Source organism: Anser brachyrhynchus (assembly GCF_964034855.1).
Source record: "Anser brachyrhynchus genome assembly, contig: SCAFFOLD_354, whole genome shotgun sequence".
Classification (NCBI taxonomy): domain Eukaryota; kingdom Metazoa; phylum Chordata; class Aves; order Anseriformes; family Anatidae; genus Anser; species Anser brachyrhynchus.
In genome coordinates this window covers 15,827-43,282 of record NW_027664118.1, presented here as the reverse complement: position 1 = coordinate 43,282, position 27,456 = coordinate 15,827, and the positions used below count along the sequence as shown (strand labels likewise).

The 27,456-nt window shown below is 62.9% G+C and overlaps 4 protein-coding genes and 1 long non-coding RNA gene across 9 annotated transcripts in view; 3 read left to right on the top strand and 2 right to left on the bottom strand.

Annotated features, from left to right (window-relative positions):
* The window catches only part of LOC308186256 (serine protease 53-like), a gene marked incomplete at its 5' end in the record, with an annotated part of 17,809 nt that extends 17,645 nt beyond the window's left edge, over positions 1 to 164 (bottom strand). The window contains 1 exon segment of the mRNA XM_080608387.1: positions 116 to 164. Coding sequence (XP_080464513.1) covers positions 116 to 164 — 49 coding nt within the window.
* A 1,533-nt stretch (positions 165 to 1,697) lies between these two features.
* Positions 1,698 to 15,891, top strand: LOC308186255 (3 beta-hydroxysteroid dehydrogenase type 7-like; the record flags this gene model as incomplete). The annotated part of the gene is given in 17 exon segments (XM_080608386.1): positions 1,698 to 1,706; positions 1,901 to 2,157; positions 4,365 to 4,516; positions 9,279 to 9,301; positions 9,303 to 9,344; positions 9,347 to 9,412; positions 9,415 to 9,436; positions 10,707 to 10,735; positions 10,737 to 10,784; positions 10,786 to 10,817; positions 10,912 to 10,975; positions 10,977 to 11,012; positions 12,484 to 12,489; positions 12,491 to 12,592; positions 12,594 to 12,651; positions 14,155 to 14,554; positions 15,712 to 15,891. Coding segments are annotated over 17 exon segments (1,359 nt in total). The 3' UTR covers positions 15,725 to 15,891.
* A 38-nt stretch (positions 15,892 to 15,929) lies between these two features.
* LOC308186260 (uncharacterized protein) lies at positions 15,930 to 19,187 on the top strand. Its single transcript, XM_080608391.1, has 2 exons — positions 15,930 to 16,046; positions 17,190 to 19,187. The coding sequence occupies exon 2, from the start codon at positions 17,190 to 17,192 to the stop codon at positions 18,948 to 18,950; it is 1,761 nt and encodes a 586-aa protein (XP_080464517.1). The 5' UTR covers positions 15,930 to 16,046; the 3' UTR covers positions 18,951 to 19,187.
* A 1,535-nt stretch (positions 19,188 to 20,722) lies between these two features.
* LOC308186261 (uncharacterized protein) lies at positions 20,723 to 23,734 on the bottom strand. The gene is made up of 2 exons (XM_080608392.1): positions 23,503 to 23,734; positions 20,723 to 22,647 (listed from the first exon to the last, which is right to left on the bottom strand). The coding sequence occupies exons 1-2, from the start codon at positions 23,692 to 23,694 to the stop codon at positions 21,328 to 21,330; spliced, it is 1,512 nt and encodes a 503-aa protein (XP_080464518.1). The 5' UTR covers positions 23,695 to 23,734; the 3' UTR covers positions 20,723 to 21,327.
* Positions 23,615 to 24,635, top strand: LOC308186264. Of its 5 annotated transcripts, none has more exons than XR_013943994.1 (3): positions 23,615 to 23,715; positions 23,793 to 24,368; positions 24,483 to 24,635. It is a non-coding gene; the product is annotated as an uncharacterized lncRNA (long non-coding RNA). The 5 variants fall into 5 exon arrangements; XR_013943995.1 differs by having other exon boundaries at positions 23,703 to 24,240; positions 24,289 to 24,368; XR_013943997.1 differs by lacking the exon at positions 23,615 to 23,715 and adding an exon at positions 23,735 to 23,772 and having other exon boundaries at positions 23,841 to 24,368.
* Positions 24,636 to 27,456: the final 2,821 nt, after the last annotated feature.

Below are 27,456 nucleotides of genomic sequence, written 5' to 3'. Positions count from 1 at the left end.
CCACCACGCCACCCCCCTGGCGGCCATGCCACCTCAATGGCAGCCATGCCACCCCCGCGGCGGCCATGCCCCCCCAGCGGCCCCCCCCCCCCTTTTCCCCGGAGAAGGCACTTGCCGTTCGTTGGCTGTTTCTTGTAGAAACACCGGCGCGTCCGGCTGTACATACGTGTACATTAACCCCCCCCTCCCCCCCCCCCCGGGGTGTGTGTGCCCCCCCCCGGCTCTGTAAATACCCCCCCCGGGGGGGTGGGGGGCACAAATACCCCGCCCCCCCGCCTCCCCCCCCCCCTGTAAATGCCCCTGTACATATGTTGATACGGGGCCGCCCCCCGGCCCCCCCCGTTTTTATAAAGTGGCCATGGAGCTTTGAGTGCGGCGAGTTGGTTTTTTTTTTGGGGGGGGGGGGGGGGGTCCCCAATATCTTGGGGGGGTCCTTAATATTTGGGGGGGGTCCCCAATGTCTGGGGGGGTCACCAGTGTCTTGAGAGGGGGTCTTCAATATCTGGGGGGGGTCTCGGGGGGTCCTGGGGGGAGGATTCCAATATCCGGGGGGGGGGGTCCCCAATATCCTGGGGGGGTCCTTAATATTTGGGGGGGGTCCCCAATATCTGGGGGGTCACCTGTATCTTGGGGGGGGGTCCTCAATATCTGGGGAGGGTCTCAGGGGGGTCCTGGAGGGGTCCCCAATATCCTGGGGGGGGTCCTTAATATTTGGGGGGGGGGTCACCAGTATCTTGGGGGGGGTCTTTAATATTTGGGGGGGGCCCCAACATATTGGGGGGTTCCCCAATAATTTTGGGGGGGGGGGTCCCAATAATTTGGGGGGGGTCCCAATAATTTTGGGGGGGTCCAAATAATTTGAGGGGGGGGTTCCCAATAATTTTAGGGGGGGGTCCCAATAATTTAGAGGGTCCCCAATAATTTTAGGGGGCTCCCAGTGGTTTATGGGGGGTGTCCCCAATAATTCGGGGGGGGGGGCATAATTTTAGGGGGATTCCCAATAATTTAGGGGGGGGGTCCCCAATAATTTAGGGGGGGTCCCAATTATTTTAGGGGGGGTCCCCAATAATTTTAGGGGGGTCCTCCATAGTTTGGGGGGGTCCCCTATAATTTTAGGGGGGGTCCCCAATAATTGGGGGTGGTCCCAATAATTTAAGGGCGGGTACCAATAATTTAAGGGGGGGTCCCCATTATTTTTTGAGGGGTCCCCAATAATTTGGGGGGGGGTCCCAATTATTTTAGGGGGAGTCCCAATAGTTTTGGGGGGGCCCCAATAATTTTAGGGGGGTCCTCCATAATTTGGGGGGACCCCCTATAATTTTAGGGGGGGGTCCCAATAATTCGGGGGGGGTCCCCAATAATTTTAGGGGGGGTCCCAATAATTTAAGGGGGGGGTCCCCATTATTCTTGGGGGGGGGTCCCCAATAATTTGGGGGGGTCCCAATAATTTGGGGGGGGTCCCAATAATTTGGGGGGGGTCCCCAGAGGCCGGGGGGGGGCTCGGAGGCCCCCAGGGCTCCCCCGGGGGAGGGGGGAGCAGGGGGCGGGGCTTCAGGAGGGGGCGTGGCCTCTGCGGGAACCAATCAGCGGTGGGCAGGGGGGAGGGGGCGTGGTCACGCAAGGGGGCGTGGCTCGGGAGGGAGGGAGAGCCAATCAGGCACCGAGAGGGGCGGGGGGCAAAGGTCACCCCCGTTGCCATGGCGACCGCAGGCTCCGCAGGCCGCGCTAGGCCGCGGGCTAGGCCGCGACCCCTCCAATTGGGGGGGGGGGCGGCTAATTAAGGGGGCTCCCCTAATTAAGGGGGTTTCTTAATTACGGGGGGGCCCCCGGATTAAACGGGGGGGGGTTCCCAGATTAAGGGAGGGGGGCGTTGGATTAAGGGGGGGGGCGCCGGGATTAGGGCCGGCTCCGTGTAGGCCGCAAAGCCTCGGCCTTGCGTAGGGCGAGGCCCCGGTTTGGGGGGGGGGGGGGAGGCGGCGGCCGCTTCCTTCCCTTCCCCGCCCCCCCCCACCGGCCTTGGCCTGCGGCTGCCCCCGGTTCCTCCTCCCCGGGGCGGAGCCCGCGGGGCCCGGCCGAGGTTTTCTGCCCCCCCCCCCCCGCCGCCCCCCGGCAGCCCCGGGGCCATGGAGGCGCCCCCCCGAAAACGGCGACCCCCAGGTATGGACGGGGAGGGGGGGGGAGGGGAAGGGGGAGGGACCCCCTCTTTGGTCCGCCGGGGGGTTCCGGGCCCCCCCCCCCGGTTTGGTCCTTCGGGGGGGGGGGTTGGGACGCCCCAAATTAGCCCAAATCTACCCCAAATCCTCCCCCAAACCCCGAATTCCTCCGAATTTCCCCCAAATCCCCCTCAACGCCCCCCCCCAGTCCCCCCCAAACCCCTCCCCTTCCCCTCAGGGTGCCCCCAACCCCCCAAAGTTCCCCCAACTCCCCAAAGTTTCCCCCAACTCCCCAAATTTTGCCCCAACCCCCCCAATTTTTCTCATTTTACCCCCCGAAACCCCCCCAACGCCCCCAAATCCCCCTGAATCCCCCCCAAACCCCCCCAAACCCCCCTCCCATTCCCCACGGGGTGCCCCAAACCCCCCTAAATTTCCCCCAAACCCCCCCAATTTTGCCCCAACCCCGCCAATTTTTCTCATTTTACCCCCCCAACGCCCCCAAATCCCCCCCAATCCCCCCCAAACCCCCTCCCCTTCCCCTCAGGGTGCCTCCAATCGCCCCCAAACCCCCCAAATTTTGCCCCCAACCCCCCCAATTTTCCCTGAACCCCCCAAATTTTACACCTCACCCCCCCAATTTTGCCCCAACCTCCCAAATTTTGCCCAACCCCCCCAATTTTTCTCATTTTACTCCCCCAAACCCCCCCCAATGCCCCCAAATCCCCCTGAATCCCCCCCAGACCCGCTCCCATTCCCGTCAGGGTGCCCCAAACCCCCCAAATTTTGCCCCCACCCCCCAATTTTACCCCCACCCCCCCGATTTTGCCCCAACCCCCCCAGTTTTTCTCATTTTACCCCCCCAATCCCCCCCAAACCCCCTCCCCTTCCCCTCAGGGTGCCCCGAATCTCCCCCAAACCCCCCAAATTTCCCCTGAACCCCCCAAATTTTACCCCCACCCCCCCCAGTTTTGCCCCCACCCCCCCAATTTTTCTCATTTTACCCCCCCAAACCCCCCCAACGCCCCCAGATCCCCCTGAATCCCCCCCAAACCCGCTCCAGTTCCCATTGGGGTGCCCCCAACCCCCCCAATTTTGCCCCAACCCCCCAAATTTTGCCCCCATCCCCCAAATTTTGCCCCAACCCCCCCAATTTTTCTCATTTTACCCCCCAATCCCCCCCAAACCCCCTCCCCTTCCCCTCAGGGTGCCCCGAATCTCCCCCAAACCCCCCAAATTTCCCCTGAACCCCCCAAATTTTACCCCCACCCCCCCCAGTTTTGCCCCAACCCCCCCAATTTTTCTCATTTTACCCCCCCCAAACCCCCCCAACGCCCCCAGATCCCCCTGAATCCCCCCCAAACCCGCTCCAGTTCCCATTGGGGTGCCCCCAACCCCCCCAATTTTGCCCCAACCCCCCAAATTTTGCCCCCATCCCCCAAATTTTGCCCCAACCCCCCCAATTTTTCTCATTTTACCCCCCAATCCCCCCCAAACCCCCTCCCCTTCCCCTCAGGGTGCCCCCAATCGCCCCTCAACCCCCCCAATTTTCCCCCAAACCCCCCAAATTTCCCCTGAACCCCCCCAAATTTTGCCCCCAACCCCCGATTTTGCCCCAACCCCCCCAATTTTTCTCTTTTTACCCCCCCAATGCCCCCAAATCCCCCCCCTGAATCCCCCCAAACCCCCTCCCCTTCCCCTCAGGGTGCCTCCAATCGCCCCCAAACCCCCCAAATTTTGCCCCCAACCCCCCCAGTTTTCCCTGAACCCCCCAAATTTTACACCTCACCCCCCAATTTTGCCCCAACCTCCCAAATTTTGCCCCAACCCCCCCAATTTTTCTCATTTTACCCCCCCAAACCCCCCCCCAACGCCCCCCAATCCCCTTGAATCCCCCCCAAACCCACTCCCGTTCCCCTCGGGGTACCCCAAACCCCCCCAAATTTCCCCCAAACCCCCCAAATTTCCTCCGAACCCCCCAAATTTTGCCCCCACCCCCCCGATTTTGCCCCAACCCCCCCAGTTTTTCTCATTTTACCCCCCCAATCCCCCCCAAACCCCCTTCCCTTCCCCTCAGGGTGCCCCCAATCGCCCCCAAACCGCCCCAGTTTTCCCCCCAACCCCCCAAATTTCGCCCCCAACCCCCCAAATTTCGCCCCCAACCCCCCAAATTCTGCCCCCAACCCCCCAAATTTTGCCCCCCCCCCCCAGGTCGAGGCGCCCCCCCCGGGGGCTGGTCTTCGTGGTGACGGGGGGCTGCGGCTTCCTGGGCTCCCACCTCGTGCGGGTGCTGCTGGAGCACGAGCCCGAGCTGCGCGAGCTGCGCGTCTTCGACCTCCACATCGACCCCGACGTCGCCCACGGTGGGTTTTTGGGGTCCCCCAAACCTCCCCCCGCCCTTTTTAGGGGTCTCGGGGGGTCCCAGGAGCTCGTTAGAAGTCTTGGGGTCACCCCTTATAGCTTATAGGGCCGTTATTTGGGGGGAAACCCACTTCGACCCTATAAAAATTCCCATTTTGGGGACCCCCCTACAACTTATAGGGTCCCTATTTTTTGGGGACCCCCCCTTCGACCCTATAAAAATCCCTGTTTTGGAGTGAACCCCAAGTTTTCCCCCTTTATCCTAAAAAAAAATCCCTGTTTTGGGGACCCCTACAACTTATAGGGCCGTTATTTGGGGGGAAACCCACTTCGACCCTATAAAAATTCCTATTTGGGGACCCCCCTACATCCTAAAAGATCCCTATTTTGGGGTGAACCCCAAGTTTTTACCCTAAAACCTAAAAAATCCCCATTTTGGGGGACCCCCACGTCCCCCCTACAACTTCTAGGGTCGTCATTTTGGGGGATCTGTGCTTCGACCCTATAAAAAACCCTATTTTGGGGTGAACCCCAAGTTCTCAGGGGTATTTTGGGGTCCGGGGGGCTCCCCAAACCTTCCCCCCCCCCCTTTTTAGGGGTCTCGGGGGGTCCCAGGAGCTCGTTAGAAGTCTTGGGGTCACCCCTTATAGCTTATAGGACCATAATTTGGGGGGAAACCCACTTCGACCCTATAAAAATTCCTATTTGGGGACCCCCCTGCATCCTAAAAGATCCCTATTTTGGGGTGAACCCCAAGTTTTTACCCTAAAACCTAAAAAATCCCCATTTTGGGGGACCCCCACGTCCCCTCTACAACTTATAGCGTCGTTATTTTGGGGGATCCGTGCTTTGACCCTATAAAAATGCCCATTTTTGGGGACCCCCACATCCCCCCTATAACTTATAGGGTCCTTATTTTGGGGGGACCCCCGCTTCGACCCTATAAAACCCCCTATTTTGGGGTGAACCCCAAATTCTCACCCTATAACCTAAAGGACTTTGTTATAGGCGACCCCAATACTTTGTGACCCCAATATTTGGGGACCCCATTCCTTGGGGATCCAGGTGCTGGTGACCCCAATACTTGGGGACCCCAATACTTGGGGACCCCAATACATGGGGACCCCAATACTTCGGGACCTGGGTTCTTGGGAACCCCAATCTTTGGGGACCCCAATACCTTGGGACCCCAATACCTTGGGACCCGGGTTCTTGGTGACCCCAATACTTGGGGACCCCAATACTTGGTGACCCCAATATTTTGGGACCTGGGTTTTTGGGGACCCCGATCCTTTGGGACCCCAATATTTGGGGACCTGGGTTCTTGGGGACCCCAATCTTTGGGGACCCCAATCTTTGGGATTCAGGTGTTGGGGACCCCAATCTTTGGGGACCCCATTCCTTGGGGATCCAGGTGTTAAGGACCCCAATACTTTGGGACCCCAATACTTTGGGACCCCAATACTTTGGGACCCGGGTTCTTGGGGACCCCAATACTTGGGGACCCCAATATTTTGGGGCCTGGGTTCTTGGGGATCCCAATCTTTGGGGACCCCAATCTTTGGGATTCAGGTGTTGGGGACCCCAATCTTTGGGGACCCCATTCCTTGGGGATCCGGGTGTTGGGGACCCCAATCCTTTGTGACCCCAATAGTTTGGGACCCCAATATTTTGGATCCTGGGTTCTTTGGGACCACAGTATTTTGGGACCCCAATATTTTGGGGCCTGGGTTCTTTGGGACCCCAATATTTTACGACCCAAATATTTTGGGGCCTGGGTTCTTTGGGACCCTAATATTTTGGAACCCCAATATTTTGGGGCCTGGGTTCTTTGGGACCCCAATATTTTGGAACCCCAATATTTTGGGACCTGGGTTCTTTGGGACCCCAATATTTTGAGACCCCAATATTTTGGGACCTGGGTTCTTTGCGACCCCAATATTTTGGGACCCCAATATTTTGGGACCTGGATTCTTTGCGACCCCAATATTTTGGGACCCCAATGTTTTGGGACCTGGGTTCTTGGGGTCCCCAACCTTCGGGACTCCCCCCATTTCCCCCCCCCCTTATTTTTGGGGTGCCGGCAGATCCCCGGGTGTGGCTGCTGCAGGGCGACGTTCCTTGGGGATCCAGGTGCTGGGCACCCCAATACTTTGGGACCCCAATATTTGGGGACCTGGGTTCTTGGGGATCCCAATCTTTGGGGACCCCAATCTTTGGGATTCAGGTGTTGGGGACCCCAGTCTTTGGGGTTCCCATTCCTTGGGGATCCAGGTGTTGGGGACCCCAATCCTTTGTGACCCCAATACTTTGCGACCCCATTCCTTGGGGATCCAGGTTCTGTGACCCCAATCCTTTGGGACCCCAATCCTTTGGGACCCCAGTATTTTGGGACCTGGGTTCTTTGGGACCCCAATAGTTTGGGACCCCAATAGTTTGGGACCCCAATATTTTGGGACCTGGGTTCTTTGGGACCCCAATAGTTTGGGACCCCAATAGTTTGGGACCCCAATAGTTTGGGACCTGGGTTCTTTGCGACCCCAATATTTTACGACCCCAATATTTTGGGGCCTGGGTTCTTTGGGACCCCAATATTTTGGGACCCCAATATTTTGGGACCCCAATATTTTGGGACCCCAATATTTTGGGACCTGGGTTCTTTGGGACCCCAGTATTTTGGGACCCCAATAGTTTGGGACCCCAATATTTTGGGTCCTGGGTTCTTTGGGACCCCAATATTTTGGGACCCCAATATTTTGGGACCCGGGTTCTTTGGGACCCCAATAGTTTGGGACCCCTATATTTTGGGACCCCTATATTTTGGGACCCCAATAGTTTGGGACCCAGGTTCTTTGCGACCCCAGTATTTTGGGACCCCAGTATTTTGGGACCCCAATATTTTGGGACCCCAATATTTTGGGGCCTGGGTTCTTTGCGACCCCAATATTTTGGGACCCCAATATTTTGGGGCCTGGGTTCTTTGCGACCCCAATATTTTGGGACCCCAATATTTTGGGACCTGGGTTCTTTGCGACCCCAATATTTTGGGACCCCAATATTTTGGGACCTGGGTTCTTTGGGACCCCAATATTTTGGGACCCCAATAGTTTGGGACCTGGGTTCTTTGGGACCCCAATATTTTGGGACCCCAATAGTTTGGGACCTGGGTTCTTTGGGACCCCAATATTTTGGGACCCCAATATTTGGGGACCTGGGTTCTTTGGGACCCCAATATTTTGGGACCCCAATATTTGGGGACCTGGGTTCTTTGGGACCCCAATATTTTGGGACCCCAATATTTTGGGGCCTGGGTTCTTTGCGACCCCAATATTTTGGGACCCCAATATTTTGGGACCTGGGTTCTTTGCGACCCCAATATTTTGGGACCCCAATATTTTGGGACCTGGGTTCTTTGGGACCCCAATATTTTGGGACCCCAATAGTTTGGGACCTGGGTTCTTTGGGACCCCAATATTTTGGGACCCCAATATTTGGGGCCTGGGTTCTTTGGGACCCCAATATTTTGGGACCCCAATATTTGGGGACCTGGGTTCATGGGGATCCCAATCTTTGGGGACCCCAATATTTTGGGATTCAGGTGTTGGGGACCCCAATCTTTGAGGATCCCATTCCTAGGGGACCCCAATATTTTGGGACCCCAATATTTTGGGGCCTGGGTTCTTTGTGACCCCAAGACTTTGGGACCCCATTCCTTGGGGATCCAGGTGTTGGGGACCCCAGTATTTTGAGACCCCAATATTTTGCGACCCCAGTGTTTTGGGACCTGGGTTCTTGGGGTCCCCAACCTTCGGGACTCCCCCCATTCCCCCCCCCCTTATTTTTGGGGTGCCGGCAGATCCCCGGGTGTGGCTGCTGCAGGGCGACGTTCCTTGGGGATCCAGGTGCTGGGCACCCCAATACTTTGGGACCCCAATATTTGGGGACCTGGGTTCTTGGGGATCCCAATCTTTGGGGAGCCCAGTCTTTGGGATTCAGGTGTTGGGGACCCCGATCTTTGGGGACCCCATTCCTTGGGGATCCAGGTGTTGGGGACCCCAATCCTTTGTGACCCCAATACTTTGCGACCCCATTCCTTGGGGATCCAGGTTCTGTGACCCCAATATATTTTGGACCCCAATATTTGGGGACTTGGGTGTTTGGGGACCCCAATACTTGGGGACCCCAATACCTTGGGACCTGGGTTCTTTGGGACCCCAGTATTTTCGGACCCCAATATTTTGGGACCCCAATATTTTGGGACCTGGGTTCTTTGGGACCCCAATATTTTGGGACCCCAATATTTTGGGGCCTGGGTTCTTTGGGACCCCAATAGTTTGGGACCCCAATAGTTTGGGACCCCAATATTTTGAGACCTGGGTTCTTTGCGACCCCAATATTTTGGGACCCCAATATTTTGGGGCCTGGGTTCTTTGGGACCCCAATAGTTTGGGACCCCAATAGTTTGGGACCTGGGTTCTTTGCGACCCCAATATTTTGGGACCCCAATATTTTGGGGCCTGGGTTCTTTGCAACCCCAATATTTTGGGACCCCAATATTTTGGGACCCGGGTTCTTGGGGACCCCAATACTTGGTGACCCCAATGTTTTGGGACCCAGGTTCTTTGGGACCCCAGTATTTTGGGACCCCAATATTTTGGGGCCTGGGTTCTTTGGGACCCCAATAGTTTGGGACCTGGGTCCTTGGGGTCCCCAACCTTCGGGACTCCCCCCATTTCCCCCCCCTTATTTTTGGGGTGCCGGCAGATCCCCGGGTGCGGCTGCTGCAGGGGCGACGTGGGCGACGCGGGGGCCGTGGGGCGGGGCGCTGGCGGGGGGCGGACGCGGTGCTGCACGCCGCCTCCCTCGTCGACGTCTGGGGGCGCGCCCCCCCCCGAGGCCCATCGCCCGGGTCAACGTGCAGGGTGAGGGTTTGGGGGGGGGGGGTTGGTGTCTGAAATGGGGGGTTTGGAGGGGTTTGGGGGGGTTTGGGGTCTGAAATGGGGGATTTGGGGGGGATATGGGGGATTTGAGGGGAAATTGGGGGCTATGGAGGATTTGGGGGGGCTATGGGGGGTTTTGGGGTCTGAAATGGGGGATTTGGGGGGGATATGGGGGGGCTGTGGGGGGGAAATTGGGGGGAATATGGGGGATTTGGGGGGGATATGGGGGATTTGGGGGGGATATGGGGGGGTTTGGGGGCTGAAATGGGGGATTTGGGGGGGGATATGGGAGATTTGAGAGGAAATTGGGGGGCTATGGGGGATTTGGGGGGGCTATGGGGGGGTTTGGGGTCTGAAATGGGGGGTTTGGGGGGGATATGGGGGGGCTGTGGGGTGAAATTGGGGGGGAATATGGGGGGTTTGGGGTCTGCAATGGGGGATTTGGGGGGGGCTATGGGGGGATTTGGGGGGATATGGGGGGGTTCGGGGGGGGTTGGGGTCTGAAATGGGGGATTTGGGGGGATATGGGGGATTTGAGGGGAAATTGGGGGGGCTGTGGGGGATTTGGGGGGGCTATGGGGGGGTTTGGGGTCTGAAATGGGGGGTCTGGGGGGATATGGGGAATTTGGGGGAAAATTGGAGGGGCTATGGGGGATTTTGGGGGGGCTATGGGGGATTTGGGGGGGCTGTGGGGGGGAAATTGGGGGGGAATATGGGGGGTTTTGGGGGGGATATGGTGGGGATATGGGGGTTTGGGGGGGATATGGGGGAAATTGGGGGGATATGGGGGGGTTTGGGGTCTGAAATGGGGGATTTAGGGGGCTATGGGGGAAATTGGGGGGGCTATGGGGGATTTGGGGGATTTGAGGGGAAATTGGGGGGCTGTGGGGGATTTGGGGGGAAATTGGGGGATTATGGGAGGATTTGGGGGGATATGGGGGGGGGAAATGGGGGGAATATGGGGGGTTTTGGGGGGCGGATTGGGGGGAAATGGGGCATCTGGGGACGGAAATGGGGGATCTGGGGTGGAAATGGGGGGGCTGTGGGGGGGGTTTGGGGGCAAAAACGGGGGGATTTGGGGCGCCCTATTAACAGGAGCCTCTTGTCATTCGGGGCTGAGCAAGGGGACGCTTCCGCTCCCCCCCCCCTGTTGCGGGGGTCCCTTGTTGGGGGTCCCCACCTTGTGGGGGACGCCCCCCCACCCCAAACAAATTAATTAATTAATTAATCAATTAACCCAATTAATTCCCAGGGACCAAGAACGTGATCGCGGCGTGCCGGGGCGCGGGGCGTGCGCTGCCTCGTCTACACCAGCAGCATGGAGGTGGTGGGGGCCCAACACCCGCGGGGACCCCTTCATCCGGTACGACCCCCTTCCCCCCCCCCATTTTGGGGGTCCCCGAACCCCCTAATTTCAGGGGATTGACCCCAAAAATTGCCCCCCCCCCCCCCCTCAGGGGGGACGAGGAGTCGCCGTACCCGGTGCGGCACACGGAGCCCTACCCGCTCAGCAAGGCGCAGGGCCGAGCGCCTCGTCCTCGAGGCCAACGGGACCCCCGTGAGGGGCTTTTTTTGGGGGGGTTTTGGGGGTCCTGGGGGGGTTGGGGGGACCTTGAGGGTCTTTTGGGGGGGGTATGGGGTGGTTTTGGGGGGGTTTGGGGGCATACGGGGGGAGAAATGGGGGGTTTGGGGGGTCCGGGGGTGGGTTTTGGGGGTCCTGGGGGGGTTTGGGGGGGATCTGAGGGGTTTTGGGGGGACCTGGGGGGGTTATGGGGGGAATTGGGGTCATGGGGAGGGGGTTGGGGGGGGACCTGGGGGGGATTTGGGGGGAAATGGGGGGGGTTTAGGGGAAAATGATGGGGTTTGGGGGCCATGAGGGTCCTTTTGGGGTGGATGGGGGGGGCTTGGGGGGGTTATGGGGGTCCTGGGGGGGTTGGGGAGGACCGTGAGGGTCTTTTGGGGGGGGTATGGGGTGGTTTTGGGGGGATATGGGGGGATTTGGGGGGATATAGGGGGATTTGGGGTCATGGGGAGGGGGTTATGGGGGTACAAGGGGGGGTCCTGGGGGGGTTCTGGGGGTCCTGGGGGGGGTTGGGGGGACCGTGAGGGTCTTTTGGGGGGGGTATGGGGTGGTTTTGGGGGGGTTTGGGGGGATACAAGGGGGGGGGGATACAAGGGGGGTTTGGGGGCATACGGGGGGAGAAATGGGGGGTTTGGGGGGTCCTGGGGGGGTTTGGGGGGTCCTGGGGGGGGTTGGGGGGGATCTGAGGGTTTCGGGGGGACTGGGGGGGGTTATGGGGGGATTGGGTCATGGGGAGGGGGGTTCGGGGGGGACCTGGGGGGGATTTGGTGGGGGAAATGGGGGGGTTTGGGGGGAAATGGGGGATTTGGGGTCATGGGGAGGGGGTTATGGGGGTACAAGGGGGGGTCCTGGGGGGGTTATGGGGTCCTGGGGGGTTGGGGGGACCGTGAGGGTCTTTTGGGGGGGGTATGGGGTGTTTTGGGGGGGTTTGGGGGATACTAGGGGGTTTGGGGGCATACGGGGGGAGAATGGGGGGTTTGGGGGGTCTGGGGGGGGTTTGGGGGTCCTGGGGGGGGTTGGGGGGATCTGAGGGTTTTGGGGGGACCTGGGGGGGTTATGGGGGGAATTGGGTCATGGGAGGGGGTTGGGGGGGGACTGGGGGGGGTTGGGGGGACGGGGGGGGGGGGGTTGGGGGACAGGGGGGGATTTGGGGAAATGGGGCGTGTGGGGGAAATGAGGGGGGTTTGGGGGGCCCATGAGGGTCCTTTGGGGGGGGGGGCGCTTGGGGGGTTATGGGGGTCCTGGGGGGGTTTTGGGGGGACCCTGAGGGTCTTTTTGGTGGGGGGGGGATGGGGGACAGGGCGGTTTGGGGGGGGATATGGGGGGGATTTGGGGTCGTGGGGGAGGGATGGGGGGGGATTTGGGGCCGTGGGGAGGGTCTTTGTGCCCCAAACTTTGGGGGGCTTTGTTCGGGGGCGGTCACCCACCCCCCCAAATCGTGCCGCAGGTGGCGGGGGGGGGGCCGCCTGGTGACGGTGGCGCTGCGCCCCACGGGGATCTACGGCGAGCGGCACCCGCTGATGGCCCAGTTCTACCGGCGGGGGCGGGCGGCGGGGGGGGGGGTGGCTGCCCCGCACCCTCCCCTCCCACGCCGAGCACGGCCGCGTCTACGCCGGTGGGTGCTGCCCCGTAGAGACCCCATAATGACCCTATAATGGCCCCATAGCGGCCCTATAAGGGCCCCATAGCGACCCTATAATGGCCCCGTAGCTGCCCCATAGCGGCCCTATAATGGCCCCATAGCGGCCCTATAATGGCCCCCATAGCGGCCCTATAATGACCCTATAATGGCCCCATAGCGGCCCTGTAATGGCCCCATAGCGACCATATAATGGCCCCGTAGCTGCCCCATAGTGACCCTATAATGGCCCCATAGCGGCCCTATAATGGCCCCATAGTGACCCTATAATGGCCCCCATAGCGGCCCCATAGTGGCCCCATAGCGGCCCTATAATGGCCCCGTAGCTGCCCCATAGCGGCCCCTATAATGGCCCCATAGCGGCCCCTATAATGGCCCTATAATGGCCCCATAGCGGCCCTGTAATGGCCCCATAGCGACCCTATAATGGCCCCGTAGCTGCCCCATAGTGACCCTATAATGGCCCCATAGCGGCCCTATAATGGCCCCATAGCGGCCCCCATAGCGGCCCTATAATGGCCCCTATAATGGCCCCATAGCGGCCCTGTAATGGCCCCATAGCGACCCTATAATGGCCCCGTAGCTGCCCCATAGTGACCCCTATAATGGCCCCCATAGCGGGCCCTATAATGGCCCCATAGCGGCCCCATAGTGGCCCATAGCGGCCCTATAATGGCCCTATAATGGCCCCATAGCGACCCTATAATGGCCCCATAGCGGCCCTGTAATGGCCCTATAATGGCCCCATAGCGACCCTATAATGGCCCCGTAGTGGCCCTATAATGGCCCCATAGTGGCCCCATAGCGGCCCTATAATGGCCCCATAGCGGCCCTGTAATGGCCCTATAATGGCCCCATAGCGACCCTATAATGGCCCCATAGCGGCCCTATAATGGCCCCATAGCGACCCTATAATGGCCCCATAGCGGCCCTATAATGGCCCCGTAGCTGCCCCATAGCGACCCTATAATGGCCCCATAGCGGCCCTATAATGGCCCCGTAGCTGCCCCATAGTGACCCTATAATGGCCCCATAGCGACCCTATAATGGCCCCATAGTGGCCCCATAGCGGCCCCTATAATGGCCCCGTAGCTGCCCCATAGTGACCCTATAATGGCCCCATGGCTGCCCCACAGCGGGCCCCATAACAGCCCCATAGCAGCCCCACAGATGTCCCCCAGCAGCCCCATAGCGGCCCCAAACCTCCCCCGCCCCATAACCCCCCCTTTCCCTGCCCCATAACCCCCTTATCTCCCCACCCCTTAACCCCAAAACCCCCCTTTTTGCCCCATAACCCCCGTCCCCCACCCCCCCTCCCCCACCCATAACCTCCCTTATTTCCCCCCAAAACACCTCCCCACCCCATAACTTACCCCATAACCCCCCTTATTTCCCCCAAACCCACCTCCCCACCCCATAACCCCCCTTATTTCCCCCCAAAACACCTCCCCACCCCATAACTTACCCCATAACCCGCAGGCAACGTCGCCTGGATGCACGTCCTGGCCGCCCGCGCCGCCCGCCAGCGCCCGGCGGCCGTGGGGGGCGAAGTCTTCTTCTGCTACGACTCGTCGCCCTACGCCGCCTACGAGGACTTCAACATGCTCCTCCTCGGCCCCGCCGGGCTCCGTTTCGGGGGTCCCCGAGCCCCCCGGGGCCTCCTCCTCGTCCTGGCCCACCTCAACGCGCTGCTGAGGGCGGTGCTGAAGCCCCTGTGCCCCTACGCCCCGCTGCTCAACCCCTACACCCTGGCCGTGGCTAGCACCCCCTTCACCGTGGCTACCGACAAGGCTCAGCGCCGTTTCGGCTACCGGCCCCTCTACAGCTGGGAGCAGGCGAGGGGACGCACCGTGAGCTGGATTCGGCAGCTGGATGGGGGGTGAGTGGCCTCGGGGGGTCTTCGGGGGGGGCTGGGAAATGGGGGGGTCCCTACAGGGTGGGTTATGGGAGTGTGGGGGGGGTCCCGAGGGAGATTGGGGTCGGGGTTTGGGCTCGGATCAAAGGGCGGAGGGAGGTTTGGAGGCGGGTTTGGGTGCTGGGGGGAGCCCCAGGGGGATCCGGGCCGGGTTTTGGTTCTGACTCTTGATCCCGGGGGTAATCCGGGCGGTGTTTTGGCTCTGACCCCGATCCCTAGGGTAGTCCAGGACGGATTTTACCACTGATCCTAATCCAGAGGGTAATCCAGGACTGATTTTGGCACTGACCCTAATCCCCAAGGAAATCCAGGCCATTTTTTGGGTCTGACCCTGATCCCAAGGGTAATCCAGGCCAGGTTTTGGCACTTACCCAGATCCTGAGGGTAATCCAGGCCAGGTTTTGGCTCCGACCTGGATCCTGGCTGTGATCCAGGCCATGCTTTGGCTCCAACCCTGATCCTGGCTGCGATCCAGGCCTGGTTTTGGCTCCGGTCTGGATCCTGGCTGTGATCCAGACCAGATTTTCGGCCCCAATCCAGATTCTGGCAGCAATCCAGGTCAGGTTTTGGCTCTGAACCCAATCCTGGCTGCGATCCAGGCCGGGTTTTGGCTCTGAACCCAATCCTGGCTGCGATCCAGACCAGATTTTCAGCCCCAATCCGCATCCTGGCAGCAATCCAGGCCGGGTTTTGGGCCCCAATCCAGATCCTGGCAAGATCCAGGCCGGGTTCTGGCTCCAATCCAGATCCTGGCTGTAATCCAGGCCGGATTTTGTGCCCCAATCCAGATGCTGAGCCAGATCCAGGCCAGGTTTTGGGCCCCAATCCAAATCCTGGCTCCGATCCATGCCGGGTTCTGGCTCCAATCCTAATCCTGGCTGCAGTCCAGACCAGATTTTCGGCCCCAATCCAGATCCTGGGCCAGATCCAAGCTGTGTTCTGGCTCCAGTCCAGATCCTGGCTGTAATCCAGGCCGGATTTTGTGCCCCAATCCAGATCCTGAGCCAGATCCGGGCCGGGTTTTGGGCCCCAATCCGGATCCCAATCCGGATCCGGGCCGGGTCCGGGTCCATCCAGGCTCCGGGCTCCGATCCAGGCTGGGTTTTCCTTCTCTCCCCCAGCTCCAAGTCCTGATCTGTGCCCCGCTGCGATCCGGGCCGGGCTTTGGCTCCTCCCACCCGCTCCCAGGCTCCGCCTCCAGGTTTTGCCCCGCCCCGCTCATCATCCCCCGCCCCGCCCCCTCATTAGCATAATTACCCCCCTAATTACCTCTGCGGCCAATTAAAGGCACCCGACGCCTCTCCCCGCCTCCTGGTCCGTGGGGGGGGGGGGGGGGGGGGGGGCGGGGCCTCGTGGCTCCGCCCCCTGGGGGCGGGGCTTGGGGCTCCCCCAGGCCGGGATTGGGGCTCGGCGCTGCCCAGTCCCGGCCCCGAGGAGGAGGAGGAAGAAACGGGAGGTAGGGGGCGAGGGGGGGGGCTGTGGGGCTGGGGGTCTATGGGGCTGAGGTGGGGGTCAGGGGGGGCTATGGGGCGGGGGATCTGTGGGGCAGAGCTATGGGGCAGGAGGGGCTGTGGGGCAGAAGTGAGGGGCAGGGGGGCTATGGGGCAGGGGGAGCTGTGGGGCAGAGGTGGGGGTCAGGGGGTGCTATGGGGCAGGGGGAGCTATGGGGCAGAGCTATGGGGCAGGAGGGGCTGTGGGGCAGAGGTGGGGGTCAGGGGGGCTATGGGGCAGGGGGATCTGTGGGGCTGAGGTGGGGGTCAGGGGGTGCTATGGGGCAGGGGGAGCTATGGGGCAGAGCTATGGGGCAGGAGGGGCTGTGGGGCAGAGGTGGGGGTCAGGGGGGCTATGGGGCAGGGGGATCTGTGGGGCTGAGGTGGGGGTCAGGGGGTGCTATGGGGCAGGGGGAGCTGTGGGGCTGAGGTGGGGTCCTTGGGGGTTGGGGGGGCTATGGGGCAGGGGGATCTATGGGGCAGGGGGAGCTGTGGGGCAGAAGTGGGGGTTAGGGGGAGCTATGGGGCAGGAGGAGCTGTGGGGCAGGGGGATCTGTGGGGCAGAAGTGGGGGTCAGGGGGTGCTGTGGGGCAGAGGTATAGGGCAGGAGGGGCTGTGGGGCAGAAGTAGGGGCTGGGGGGGGCTATGGGGCCGGGGGAGCTATGGGGCAGAAGGGGTCGGGAGGGGCTATGGGGCAGGGGGAGTTACGGGGCTGAGGGTTGGGGGGAGGGATCCCTGGGGGTCAGGGGGATCTGTGGGGCAGAAAGGGATCCCTTGGGGGGGGGGTCTCGGGGGGGATCTATGGGGCAGAAGGGGGGTCCCTTGGTGGGGGGGGGGGGGTCTCAGGGGGATCTATGGGGCAGAAGGGGGTCCCTTGGCGGGGGGGGGGGGTTCAGGGGGGATCTATGGGGCAGAAGGGCGTCCCTTGGGGTCAGCGGGATCTACGGGACCCCCCCCCCCGACCCCCGCCCCTATGGGGCAGCCCCCTCCCTCCCCCCCGCCCCCCCCCCCAGCCCCATAGCACCCCGCAGCGCTTATGGGGCAGCTCGGACCCCCCCCCCCAGCCCCCCAACGACCCCCTAACCCCCCCCCCCAACCCCACCCCCTAGATGCCGTCGCTCCTGGAGGGGGCGGTGGAGCTGCTGCACCCCCTGCTCCACGTGGCCTGGGGGGTGCTGGCCCCGCCGGGGGCCGGCCGCTGGTACTTCCTCCTCGCCCTGCGCCTCCTCGCCATCGTCTTCGCCCGCTCCGCCTGGCGGGGCCCCCCCCACGACCTGGTGTGCGCCTGGGACCCCCCCGTCGCCCCCGCGCCCCCCCCGGGCCTGCGGCGCCTCTGCGCCACCCTCTGTTACAACCAGCACTTCGCCGCCCCCATGGGCGCCCTCTGGAGCTTCTCCTTCCTCCTCGCCCTCCTCCCCATCACCCTCCTCCGCCTCCTGCAGCCCCCCGCCCGCGGGGAGGGCGCCAAGATGGCCGCCGAGCGGCGAGGGGAAGGCGGCGAGGCGGCCGCCGAAGGCGGGGGGCTCGAGCTCTGCGACGAGGCCGCCCGGCGCGGGGGGGACACGCCCGACATGGCCGCCGAGCGCGGGGCCGGGGCCGTGGGCGGAGGGGAGAGGAGAGGGAGCGGCGGCGGGCGAGGTGCCGGAGGCAAGATGGCCGCCGGGCGGGAGCGGGGCGAGGAGAGAGCGGCGTTGATGGGGGCGGCCCGGTTCCCGGCAGCCCGGCGGCCCCGCCCGGGCGGGGAGGCCAAGATGGCCGCCTGGCAACGCCCGGCTGGCAAAGCCAAGATGGCCGACGGGGATCACGTGACTGGAGATCTCAAGATGGCCAATTGGAGCCGCCCAAGTGGCAAGTTCAAGATGGCCGACGAGGGTCACGTGACCGAAGACCTCAGGATGGCCAATTGGAGCCTCCCAAGTGGCAAATCCAAGATGGCCGACGAGGGTCACATGACCAAGGAGCCCAGTAGGGATGACTGGAGCCACCCGAGGGCCAAATTCAAGATGGCCGATGAGGATCACGTGACCGAAGACCCCGATATGGCCGCCTGGTGCCGCCATGTTGCCAAATTCAAGATGGCCGATGAGGATCACGTGACCGAAGACCCCGATATGGCCGCCTGGTGCCGCCATGTTGCCAAATTCAAGATGGCCGATGGGGATCACATGACCGAGGAGCTCAAGATGGCCAATTGGAGCCTCCCAAGGGCCAGATCCAAGATGGCCGACGAGCATCACGTGACCGAAGACCCCAACGTGGCCACCTGGTGGCCGACTACCGAATCCAAGATGGCCGCCTGGTGTCACGTGACCGAAGACCCCAACATGACCAATTGGAGCCTCCCAAGGGCCAGATCCAAGATGGCCGACGAGCATCACGTGACCGAAGACCCCAGCGTGGCCACCTGTTGCCTAGCAACCCAACCCAAGATGGCCGCCTGCTGCCTAGCAACCAACCCCAAGATGGCCGACGAGCATCACGTGACCGAAGACCCCAACATGGCCGCCTGGTCCCCTTACCCCGCAGCCAACCGGGCCGCCCCCCGCGGTCACGTGACCGCCCCGCCCAAGATGGCCTCCGGGCGGTGCCGGGCCTGCCTGCAGGCGGCGGCGGCGGCCATCTTGGCGGCGGCCGAGGGCGGCTTCCTGTGGGCGGTGCTTAGCTGCCAGCTCCCCGCCCTCACGGCCGCTCCCATTGGCTGCCGCCCCCCGGGCCCCGCCCCCTGCCCGCCCCTGGCCTGCGCCCTCCCCGCCCCCGCCGACAAGATGGCCGCCCTCATGGGCCTCGCCCTATCGGCCGCCGCCTCCCTCATCGCCGTCATGGCCGCCGCCGGGATGGCGGCCAATGGGGTACTGAGGGGGCGGGGCTAGGCGGCCATCTTGGGGCGGGGCCTGGATGGGGTGGAGGTCTTGGGGGCGGGGCCTGATTGGCCAGGTTGGGGCGGGGGTGAGGTTGGTGGGCGGGGCTTACGGCGGCCATTTTGTGGTAGCAGGGGGCGGCCATCTTGGGGGCGGGGCCTAGAGCGGTGGTCATGTAGGGGGTGGAGCCTAGGGCAGCCATCTTGGGGGTGGGGCCTAGAGGGGTGGCCATGTTGAGGGCGGGGCCCAGGTGGTCCTTTTGGGGGCGGGGCCTGAAGGGGTGGAGAATCTGGGGGCGGGGTCTGAGTGGCCAGCTTGGGGCGGGGCCTTGTGGGCGGGCGGGGCCTTCGGCGGCCATCTTGGGGGCGGGGCCTAGGTGGGCATCTTGGAGTGGGCGGGGCCTAGTTGGCAATGTTGGGGGCGGGGCCTGAGGTGGCGGCCACCCTGGGGGCGGGGCTTAGAGCTGTGGCCATGTTGGGGGCGGGGCCTAGAGGGGTGGAGATCTTGGGGGCGGGGCCTAGAGCAGTGGTCATCGTGGGGGTGGCGTCAAGGGCGGCCATATTGGGGGCGGGGCTTGGAAGGGTGGCCATCTTGGGGGCGGGGCCTAGGGTGGACTTCTTAGGGGGTGGAGCCTGGGGTTGGCATATTGGGGGCGGGGCTTAGGTGGTCATCTTGGGGGCGGGGCCTAGAAGGGCAGCCATCTTGGGGGTGGGGCCTAGGGCGACCATCTTAGGGGGTGGAGCTGAGGGTGGCCATCTTGGGGTGGGTGTGGCCTAGGATGGCCGTCTTGGGGGTGGGGCCTAGGGCAGCCATCTTGGGGTGGGTGGGGCCAGGAGGTGCGGCCATCTTGTGAAGGCAGGGCCAAGGGCGGCCATTTAGTGACCGAGCGCGCCGCGGGTGGCCATCTTGCAGCGGGCTGCTGGCCACCCTGGGGTAGGCCATGGTGGCCATTCTGGGGCTGAAGGGGGGTGGGGGCGGCCATCTTGGGTGTGGAGCTGGGGGCAGCCATCTTGGGGGTGGAGCTGGGGGCAGCCATCTTGGGATTGGCAGCCATCTTGGGATTGGCGGCCATCTTGGGCTCCTTAACCACCAGAGTTGGGCAACCATGGGCCAGGCAGGGCCCGCGGCCATCCCGGCCCGGCCTGTTGGGGTGCGGCAGCCATCTTGGCTCGGTGCCCACACCAGGCGGCCATCTTGGCTGAGCTGGGGGCACGGTGGTGGCGGCCATCACCAGGTTGACCCCCAGTGTCCGGCGGCCATCTTGGGTTGAGTCTCGGGGGCGGCCACGTTGGATCCGTTGGCGTCGGGGGACCGCCGTGACCCCGTCCTGGCGAGCAGGCGGCCATCTTGGACCGAGCAGAGCCTCCTGGACCGGGCGGCCATCCGACGAGGGCGCCGCTGTGGGAGCGGCCATCTTGGATTTCCTTTCCCAGTCCTCTTGGGGAAAAAAACCCATGTTTTAGCCCATTTCGGGGCTGGTTCTCACCTCCTGAAAGCAATAAATAAACCTGGAAATGACTTCATCAAGTGCTGGAGCAGTGATGTCACAGACAGGCGGCACCCAGGTTAATTAGGAGAGGCAGACGCGCGCCCCGGGGCCCCGTGAGTCACCCAAGGGTGACTGAGGTGTCACCCCATGCCACGTCCCACCCAGTTCCGGGACATGGCGGGGCTCAAACTGGGAAGACTGGGAGGGAAAAGGGCGTTAAATGGGTTCCCCTGGCTTCCTTCTATATGGGGGGGGACGACATATTTTCGGGAGGGACACAGGGACACCTCAGCTCGGTCTGGACGTTTTTATTAAATAGCTTCTGAAAAAAAAAAGTACAAAAAAGGAGAAAAAAACATAAATCTTATCATCGGAAACGGCACCGGGGTCCCCCGATGGGGACGGGAGGGGACATGAAGGCGTTGGGATTTGGGGGGAGGGGGACACCTGGGACCCTTTGGCGGGGACGTGAGGATGAGGAGGTGGGGACAGGGAGGAAGGTCCCAGGTGGCTGGGGACGGGGGGGACATGAAATTGGGGATAGGGGACATGAAATTGGGGACAGAGGGGACACAAAATTGGGGACAGGGGGCACGAAATTGGGGACAGGGGACACAAAATTGGGGACAGGGGGCACGAAATTGGGGACAGGGGGCACGAAATTGGGGACAGGGGGCACGAAATCGGGGACACAAAATTGGGGACAGAGGACAGGAAATTGGGGACAAGGGACACAAAATTGGGGACAGTGGGGACATGAAATTGGGGACAGAGGACGTGAAATCAGGGACAGGAAATTGGGGACAGGGGACAGGAAATTGGGGACAGGAAATTGGGGACAGAGACCACCTGGGTCCCTTGGGTGGGAACAAGGGGCGGAGCTAACTGTCGGGGGCGGGGCTAAGTAGGGGGCGTGGCCTGAGCCCCAGGATCCCCATTGGCCGGGGCTTCTTCCCCTTTGGGTCCTGGCAGCTCCTCCATGGCCATGGAGCCGGAGGTGGCCCGGAAGGTGCTGAGCGTGGGCTCCTGCTGCATGGTGGCCACGGTGGCCACCAGCGGCTGCGTCACCGTGGCCGTGCCACCGCCGCCATCGTCCTCGGCCACCAAGGCCGGGCCGGCCCACGGCCCAAAGGACGTGGAGCCCGAGTGGCGCCGGCGGTGGCAATGCCACCAGGCCAGCAACATGGTGGCCGCCAGCATGGCCACCACCGCGGCTACCAGTAGCCAGCGCCACGAGCCGCTCTGGGGGGCCGGCGTCACCCCCGGGTGGGCCATGAGGAGCTTGGTGGTCGTCGGGGTTGGGTGGTGGCCAGCGGTGGCCTCAAGGGTTGGCTGGTGGCCGACGGTGGCCACCGGGGTTGGGTGGTGGCCAACGGTGGTCTTCCGAGGTGGTTGGTGGCCTTGGGTGGGCTTCCAAGGTGATTTGTGGCCAACGGTGGTCTTCGAAGGCGATTGGTAGCCAACGGTGGTCTTCCAAGGTGATTGGTGGCCAACGGTGGTCGTCAAAGTTGGTTGGTGGCCAACGGTGGTCTTCCAAGATGGTTGGTGGCCACCTGTGGCCACTAACGTTGGCTGTTGGCTACTGAAGACCAAGGAGGTCCTTTGGTCTTCACTGGTGGTCTCCACAATCAGGTCGTGGCTGGTGGTGGCCTCCAACGTTGGCTGGTGGCCCATGGGGACCCATGAGGTCATTTGGGCTTCAGTGGTGGCCAGCACCTCCTGCCGGTGGCCACTGGTGGCCTCCAAGGGTGGCTGGTGACTGGTGAGGTCACCGACAACTTGGCGATCAACAGTGGGCTCCACCATCGGTTGGTGGCCACCGGTGGTGGCCACCGTGGTCATCCAAAGGGTGGCCTCCATGACGGCATGGTGGTGGCTACTGGTGGCCTCCGGCCCCTCGTGGTGGCCACCGCCGCTCTTCAAAGCTGGTCGGGAGCCAGCCACGGGGTCCTGGTGGTCCTCGGTGGTGGCCACCAGGTCCCCGAGGTGACTCTTGGGCCGCTGGGACGCCCTCGGGCTGGTCTCCGGTAGCGCCCCAGTGGTGGCCAGCTGCTGGTCCTCAGTGGCCACCGGGGCGGAAGTGGTGAAGGTGGCGGTGGCCACCTGGTGGTCCTTGGTGGTGGCCACGGAGGGGTCCTGGGAGGTGAGGCGGGTGGCCAGGAGGGCGCAGAGGGCGGTGGCCAAGCGAGCCAGGGGGAGGCCCCACATGTCCCGGGGTCCCTGTGGGGGGACACAGCACCCATGCGACCCCCCCCTCAACACCCTTGGGACCACCCCAGCACCCTTGGGACCACCCCAGCACCCTTGGGACCCTCCCCCTCCCCAATGCTCTCAGCCTCCCCCCCCCCAAACAGAGCCTCACTGGGACTCCCCATAGCACCCTTGGGTGCTCCATCCCCCCCCCCCCCCCCCCCATTTCCCCTAGCACCCTCTGGGCACCCACAACCCCCTCGGCACCCGAAACTCCCACCCCATAGCACCCTTGGGTCCCCGTAGCACCCTTGGGTGCTCCCCCCGACAGCCTTTGGTCCACCCCCGCCTTAGTCCCTGTAGCACCCTTGGGTGCCCCACAACCCCCCCTTGTCACCCCACACTCCCAATAAAACCCTTGGCCCCCCCAAAGTCCCCACAGCACCCTTGGGACCCTTCAGTCCCCCGTAGCACCCTCGGGACCTTTCCGTTCCCCCCCAGCACCCTTGGGTGCCCCGGGGCACCCTTGGGATTCCCCGCGGCACGCTTGGAAGCCGCAAGTCCCCCGTTGCACCTTCGGGTTCCCCACAGCACCCTTGGGTGCTCCGCAGCACCCTTGGCTCCCCATAACACCTTGGGGCCCTCTAAGCCCCCACAGCACCCTTGGGTGCCCCCCAGCACCCTTGGGACCCGCCCCCACGTCCCTACAGCATCCTTACCCCCCACACACTTGTCACCCCAACTTCCTCCAGCGCCCTTGAGCACCCCATAACGCCCTCGTCCCCCACCCAACCCCCACCCCCAGGACCCTTGGGTGCCCCCCAGCACCCTTGGGTGCCCCCCCCACCCCCCCAGCACCCCCAAAATAAAAAAGCCCCCCGGTACCTTCGGGGCCGCAGCCGTTGGTGGGGGACAGCGCGAGCGCGGCGCGGGCAGGAAGCGGGGAGCGCCGGCAGGAAGCGCCACCCAGGGCGGGGCCCCACAGCTTGGGGGCCCCTGCGGGATTTGGGGGGGCTCGCGGCAGTTTCGGGGCGTCCCAAAGGGCCGGGAGCCGTTGGTGGTTTCGGGGTGCTCCATAGGTCCGTGGAGAAGTTGGCGGTTTCGGGGTGCCCCATAGATCTTTGGATGTGTTGGCGGTTTCGGGGTGCCCCATAGGTCTGTAGAGAAGTTGGCAGTTTCGGGGTGCCCCATAGGTCCGTGGTTGGTTTCGGGGCTCCCCATAGGTCCATCAATGTGTGGTGGTTTTGGGGTACCCCATAGATGCTTGGATGTGTTGGTGGTTTTGGGGTGCCCCATAGGTCCATGGAGAAGTTGGTGGTTTTGGGGTGCCCCATAGGTCCGTGGAGAAGATGGCGGTTTCGGGGTGCCCCATAGGTCCGTGGTTGGTTTCGGGGCTCCCCATAGGTCCATCAATGTGTTGGCAGTTTTGGGGTGCCCCATAGATTCTTGGACGTGTTGGTGGTTTTGGGGTGCCCCATAGGTCCATGGAGAAGTTGGTGGTTTCGGGGTACCCCATAGGTCCATAGAGAAGTTGGTGGTTTCGGGGTGCCCCATAGGTCCATGGAGAAGTTGGCGGTTTCGGGGTGCCCCATAGGTCCGTGGTTGGTTTCGGGGTTCCCCATAGTTCCCCATAGGTCCATCAATGTGTGGTGGTTTTGGGGTACCCCATAGATTCTTGGATGTGTTGGTGGTTTTGGGGTGCCCCATAGGTCCGTGGTTGGTTTCGGGGCTCCCCATACATCCATCAAAGTGTGGTGGTTTCGGGGTGCCCCATAGATCTTTGGATGTGTTGGTGGTTTTGGGGTGCCCCATAGGTCCATGGAGATGTTGGTGGTTTCGGGGTGCCCCATAGGTCTGTGGAGAAGTTGGCAGTTTCGGGGTGCCCCATAGTTCCTTGAATGTGTTGGTGGTTTCAGGGCACCCCAAAAGTCCTCAAGAACATTTTTGGGGCCCAGTCCTGACTGATATTTTTGGGGCACCCCCGTGCTCCTGATTCGCAGTTTCAGGGCACCCCAAAATTCCTGATTGGCAGTTTCAGGGCACCCCAAAAAAAATCTTAATACCGTTTTCGGGGCACAGTCCGAAATAACATTTTTGGGGCACCCCAAAACACCTGAATGGCGGTTTCGGGGCACCCCAAAATTCCTAATCGGCGGTTTCAGGGAACCCCAAAGGTCTTGAAAGGCGGTTTCAGGGCACCCCAAAAGTCCTAAATAACATTTTTGGGGCCCAGTCCTAACTGACATTTTTGGGGCACCCCCGTGCTCCTGATTGGCAGTTTCAGGGCACCCCAAAACACCTGAATGGTGGTTTCGGGGCACCCCAAAATTCCTGATTGGTGGTTTCGGGGCACCCCAAAGGTCTTGAAAGGCGGTTTCAAGGCACCCCAAAAGTCCTAAATACCATTTTTGGGGCCCAGTCCTAACCGATATTTTTGGGGCACCCCCATGCTCCTGATTGGCGGTTTCAGGGCACCCCAAAATTCCTGATTGGCGGTTTCAGGACCCCCCCAAACCACCTGATTGACAGTTTCGGGGCACCCCAAAACTCCTGATTGGCGGTTTCAGGACCCCCCCAAACCACCTGATTGGCGGTTTCGGGGCACCCCAAAATTCCTAATCGGCGGTTTCGGGGCACCCCAAAACCCTTTCAGCCCCCCCCCCCAACCTCTCCCCATCGCCGCTCCCCCCCCCCCCCAAATCACAATCCCGCCCCCCCCCCCAACCCCCCACCTCCCCCCAACCCTTTCGGGGTCCCCCCCCAACCCTTCGGGGGGGGCATTTTTGGGGCTCCCCCCCCCCCTTTTTTTTTTTTTTACCCCTTCCCCCCCCGCTGAAAAAAATCCCCGATATCCCTCAAGGTGACGCGGGGCTGGGGGGGGCCGGGGGGGTCCGCCCCCCAAATTTTCGGCGGCGGGGGCGGGGGGAGGGGGGGGTCGTCGTCCCCCCAGGGCGGGGGAGGGGGTCCCCAAAGCTCGGGGCGGGGGGGGGGGGCTGTCCTGTCCCGTCCCCCCCCCCCGGAGCAGGAGCTGCTGGCACAGGAGCCCCCCCGCCAGCATCAGGGCCCCCCCCAGCGCCCCCAGCCCCACCATGGCCCCCAGGCAGCGCCCGCAAACTGGGGGGCACTCGGGGGGGGGCGGCGGAGCCGTGGGGCGCCCCACGGCCCCCGGGACCCACAGCAGGGTCAGGGCCAGGGCCCACGGGGGGGGCATTTTTATTTTTGGGGGGGGGGGGTTATGGGGTTGGGGGGGGTCTATGGGGTTGGGGAGGGTTGGGGGGGGTCTATGGGGTGGGGGGGTTGGGGGGGCTCTATGGGGTTGGGGGGGTTGGGGGGGCTCTATGGGGTGGGGGGGTTGGGGGGTTGCGGGGGGCTCTATGGGGTTGGGGGGGTTGGGGGGGGTCTATGGGGTGGGGGGGTTGGGGGGGCTCTATGGGGTGGGGGGGTTGGGGGGGGCTCTATGGGGTTGGGGGGGCTCTATGGGGTGGGGGGGTTGGGGGGTTGGGGGGGCTCTATGGGGTTGGGGGGGCTCTATGGGGTTGGGGGGTGGTCTATGGGGTTGGGGGGGTCTATAGGGGTTGGGGGGGTCTATAGGGTTTGGGGGGGGTTGGGGGGAGCTTTATGGGGTGGGGGGGTTGGGGGGGCTCTATGGGGTGGGGGGGTTGGGGGGGGCTCTATGGGGTGGGGGGGGCTGGGGGGTTGGGGGGGCTCTATGGGGTTGGGGGGTGGTCTATGGGGTTGGGGGGGTCTATAGGGTTTGGGGGGGGGTTGGGGGGAGCTTTATGGGGTTGGGGGGGAGTCTATGGGGTTGGGGGGGTTGGGGGGGTTCTATGGGGCTGGGGGGGTTATGGGGCTGGGGGGGGTTATGGGGTTTCTATGGGGCTGGGGGGGAGATATGGGGTTGGGGGGGGCTCTATGGGGCTGGGGGTGGGATGTGGGGGTGGTGGGGGGGATATGGGGTGGGTAGGGGGGGCTATGGGGTTTCTATGGGGCTGGGGGGGGGATATGGGGCTAGGGAGGGGGCTATGGGGTGGGGAGGGGGCTATGGGGTTCCTATAGGGCTCTATGGGGCTGGGAGAGATCTATGGGGCTGGGAGAGGGTTATGGGGTTTGGAGGGGGTTATGGGGTTTCTATAGGGCTGGAGGGGGGCTCTATAGGGTTCCTATAGTGTGTGGGGGGGTCTCTATGGGGTTGGGAGGGAGCCGTGGGGTTCCTATAGGGCTCTATGGGGCTGGGAGGGGGCTACGGGGTTCCTATAGGGCTCTATGGGGCTGGGAGGGGGCTACGGGGTTCCTATAGGGCTCTATGGGGCCGGGAGGGATCTATAGGGTGGGGAGGGGTCTGTGGGGTTCCTGGGGGACGGTATGGGGTTTCTATAGGGCTCTATGGGGCCGGGAGGGATCTATAGGGTGGGGAGGGGTCTGTGGGGTTCCTGGGGGGCGGTATGGGGTTTCTATAGGGCTCTATGGGGCCGGGAGGGATCTATAGGGTGGGGAGGGGTCTGTGGGGTTCCTGGGGGGCGGTATGGGGTTTCTATAGGGCTCTATGGGGCCGGGAGGGATCTATAGGGTGGGGAGGGGTCTGTGGGGTTCCTGGGGGGGTATGGGGTTCCTACGGGGCTCTATAGGGCTGGGAGGGGGCTATGGGGTGGGGAGGGGGCTATGGGGTTCCTATAGGGCTCTATGGGGCAGGGAGCGATCTATGGGGCTGGGGGGGGGTAGTCTATGGGGTGGGGAGGGGACTTATAGGGCCGCTGCTCTTGGCCTCTACGGGTGATGCTGCGGTTCCCTATGGGGCTGGTGGGGGGGGGGGGGGGCTTTCTATGGGGCAGCTATAGGGCC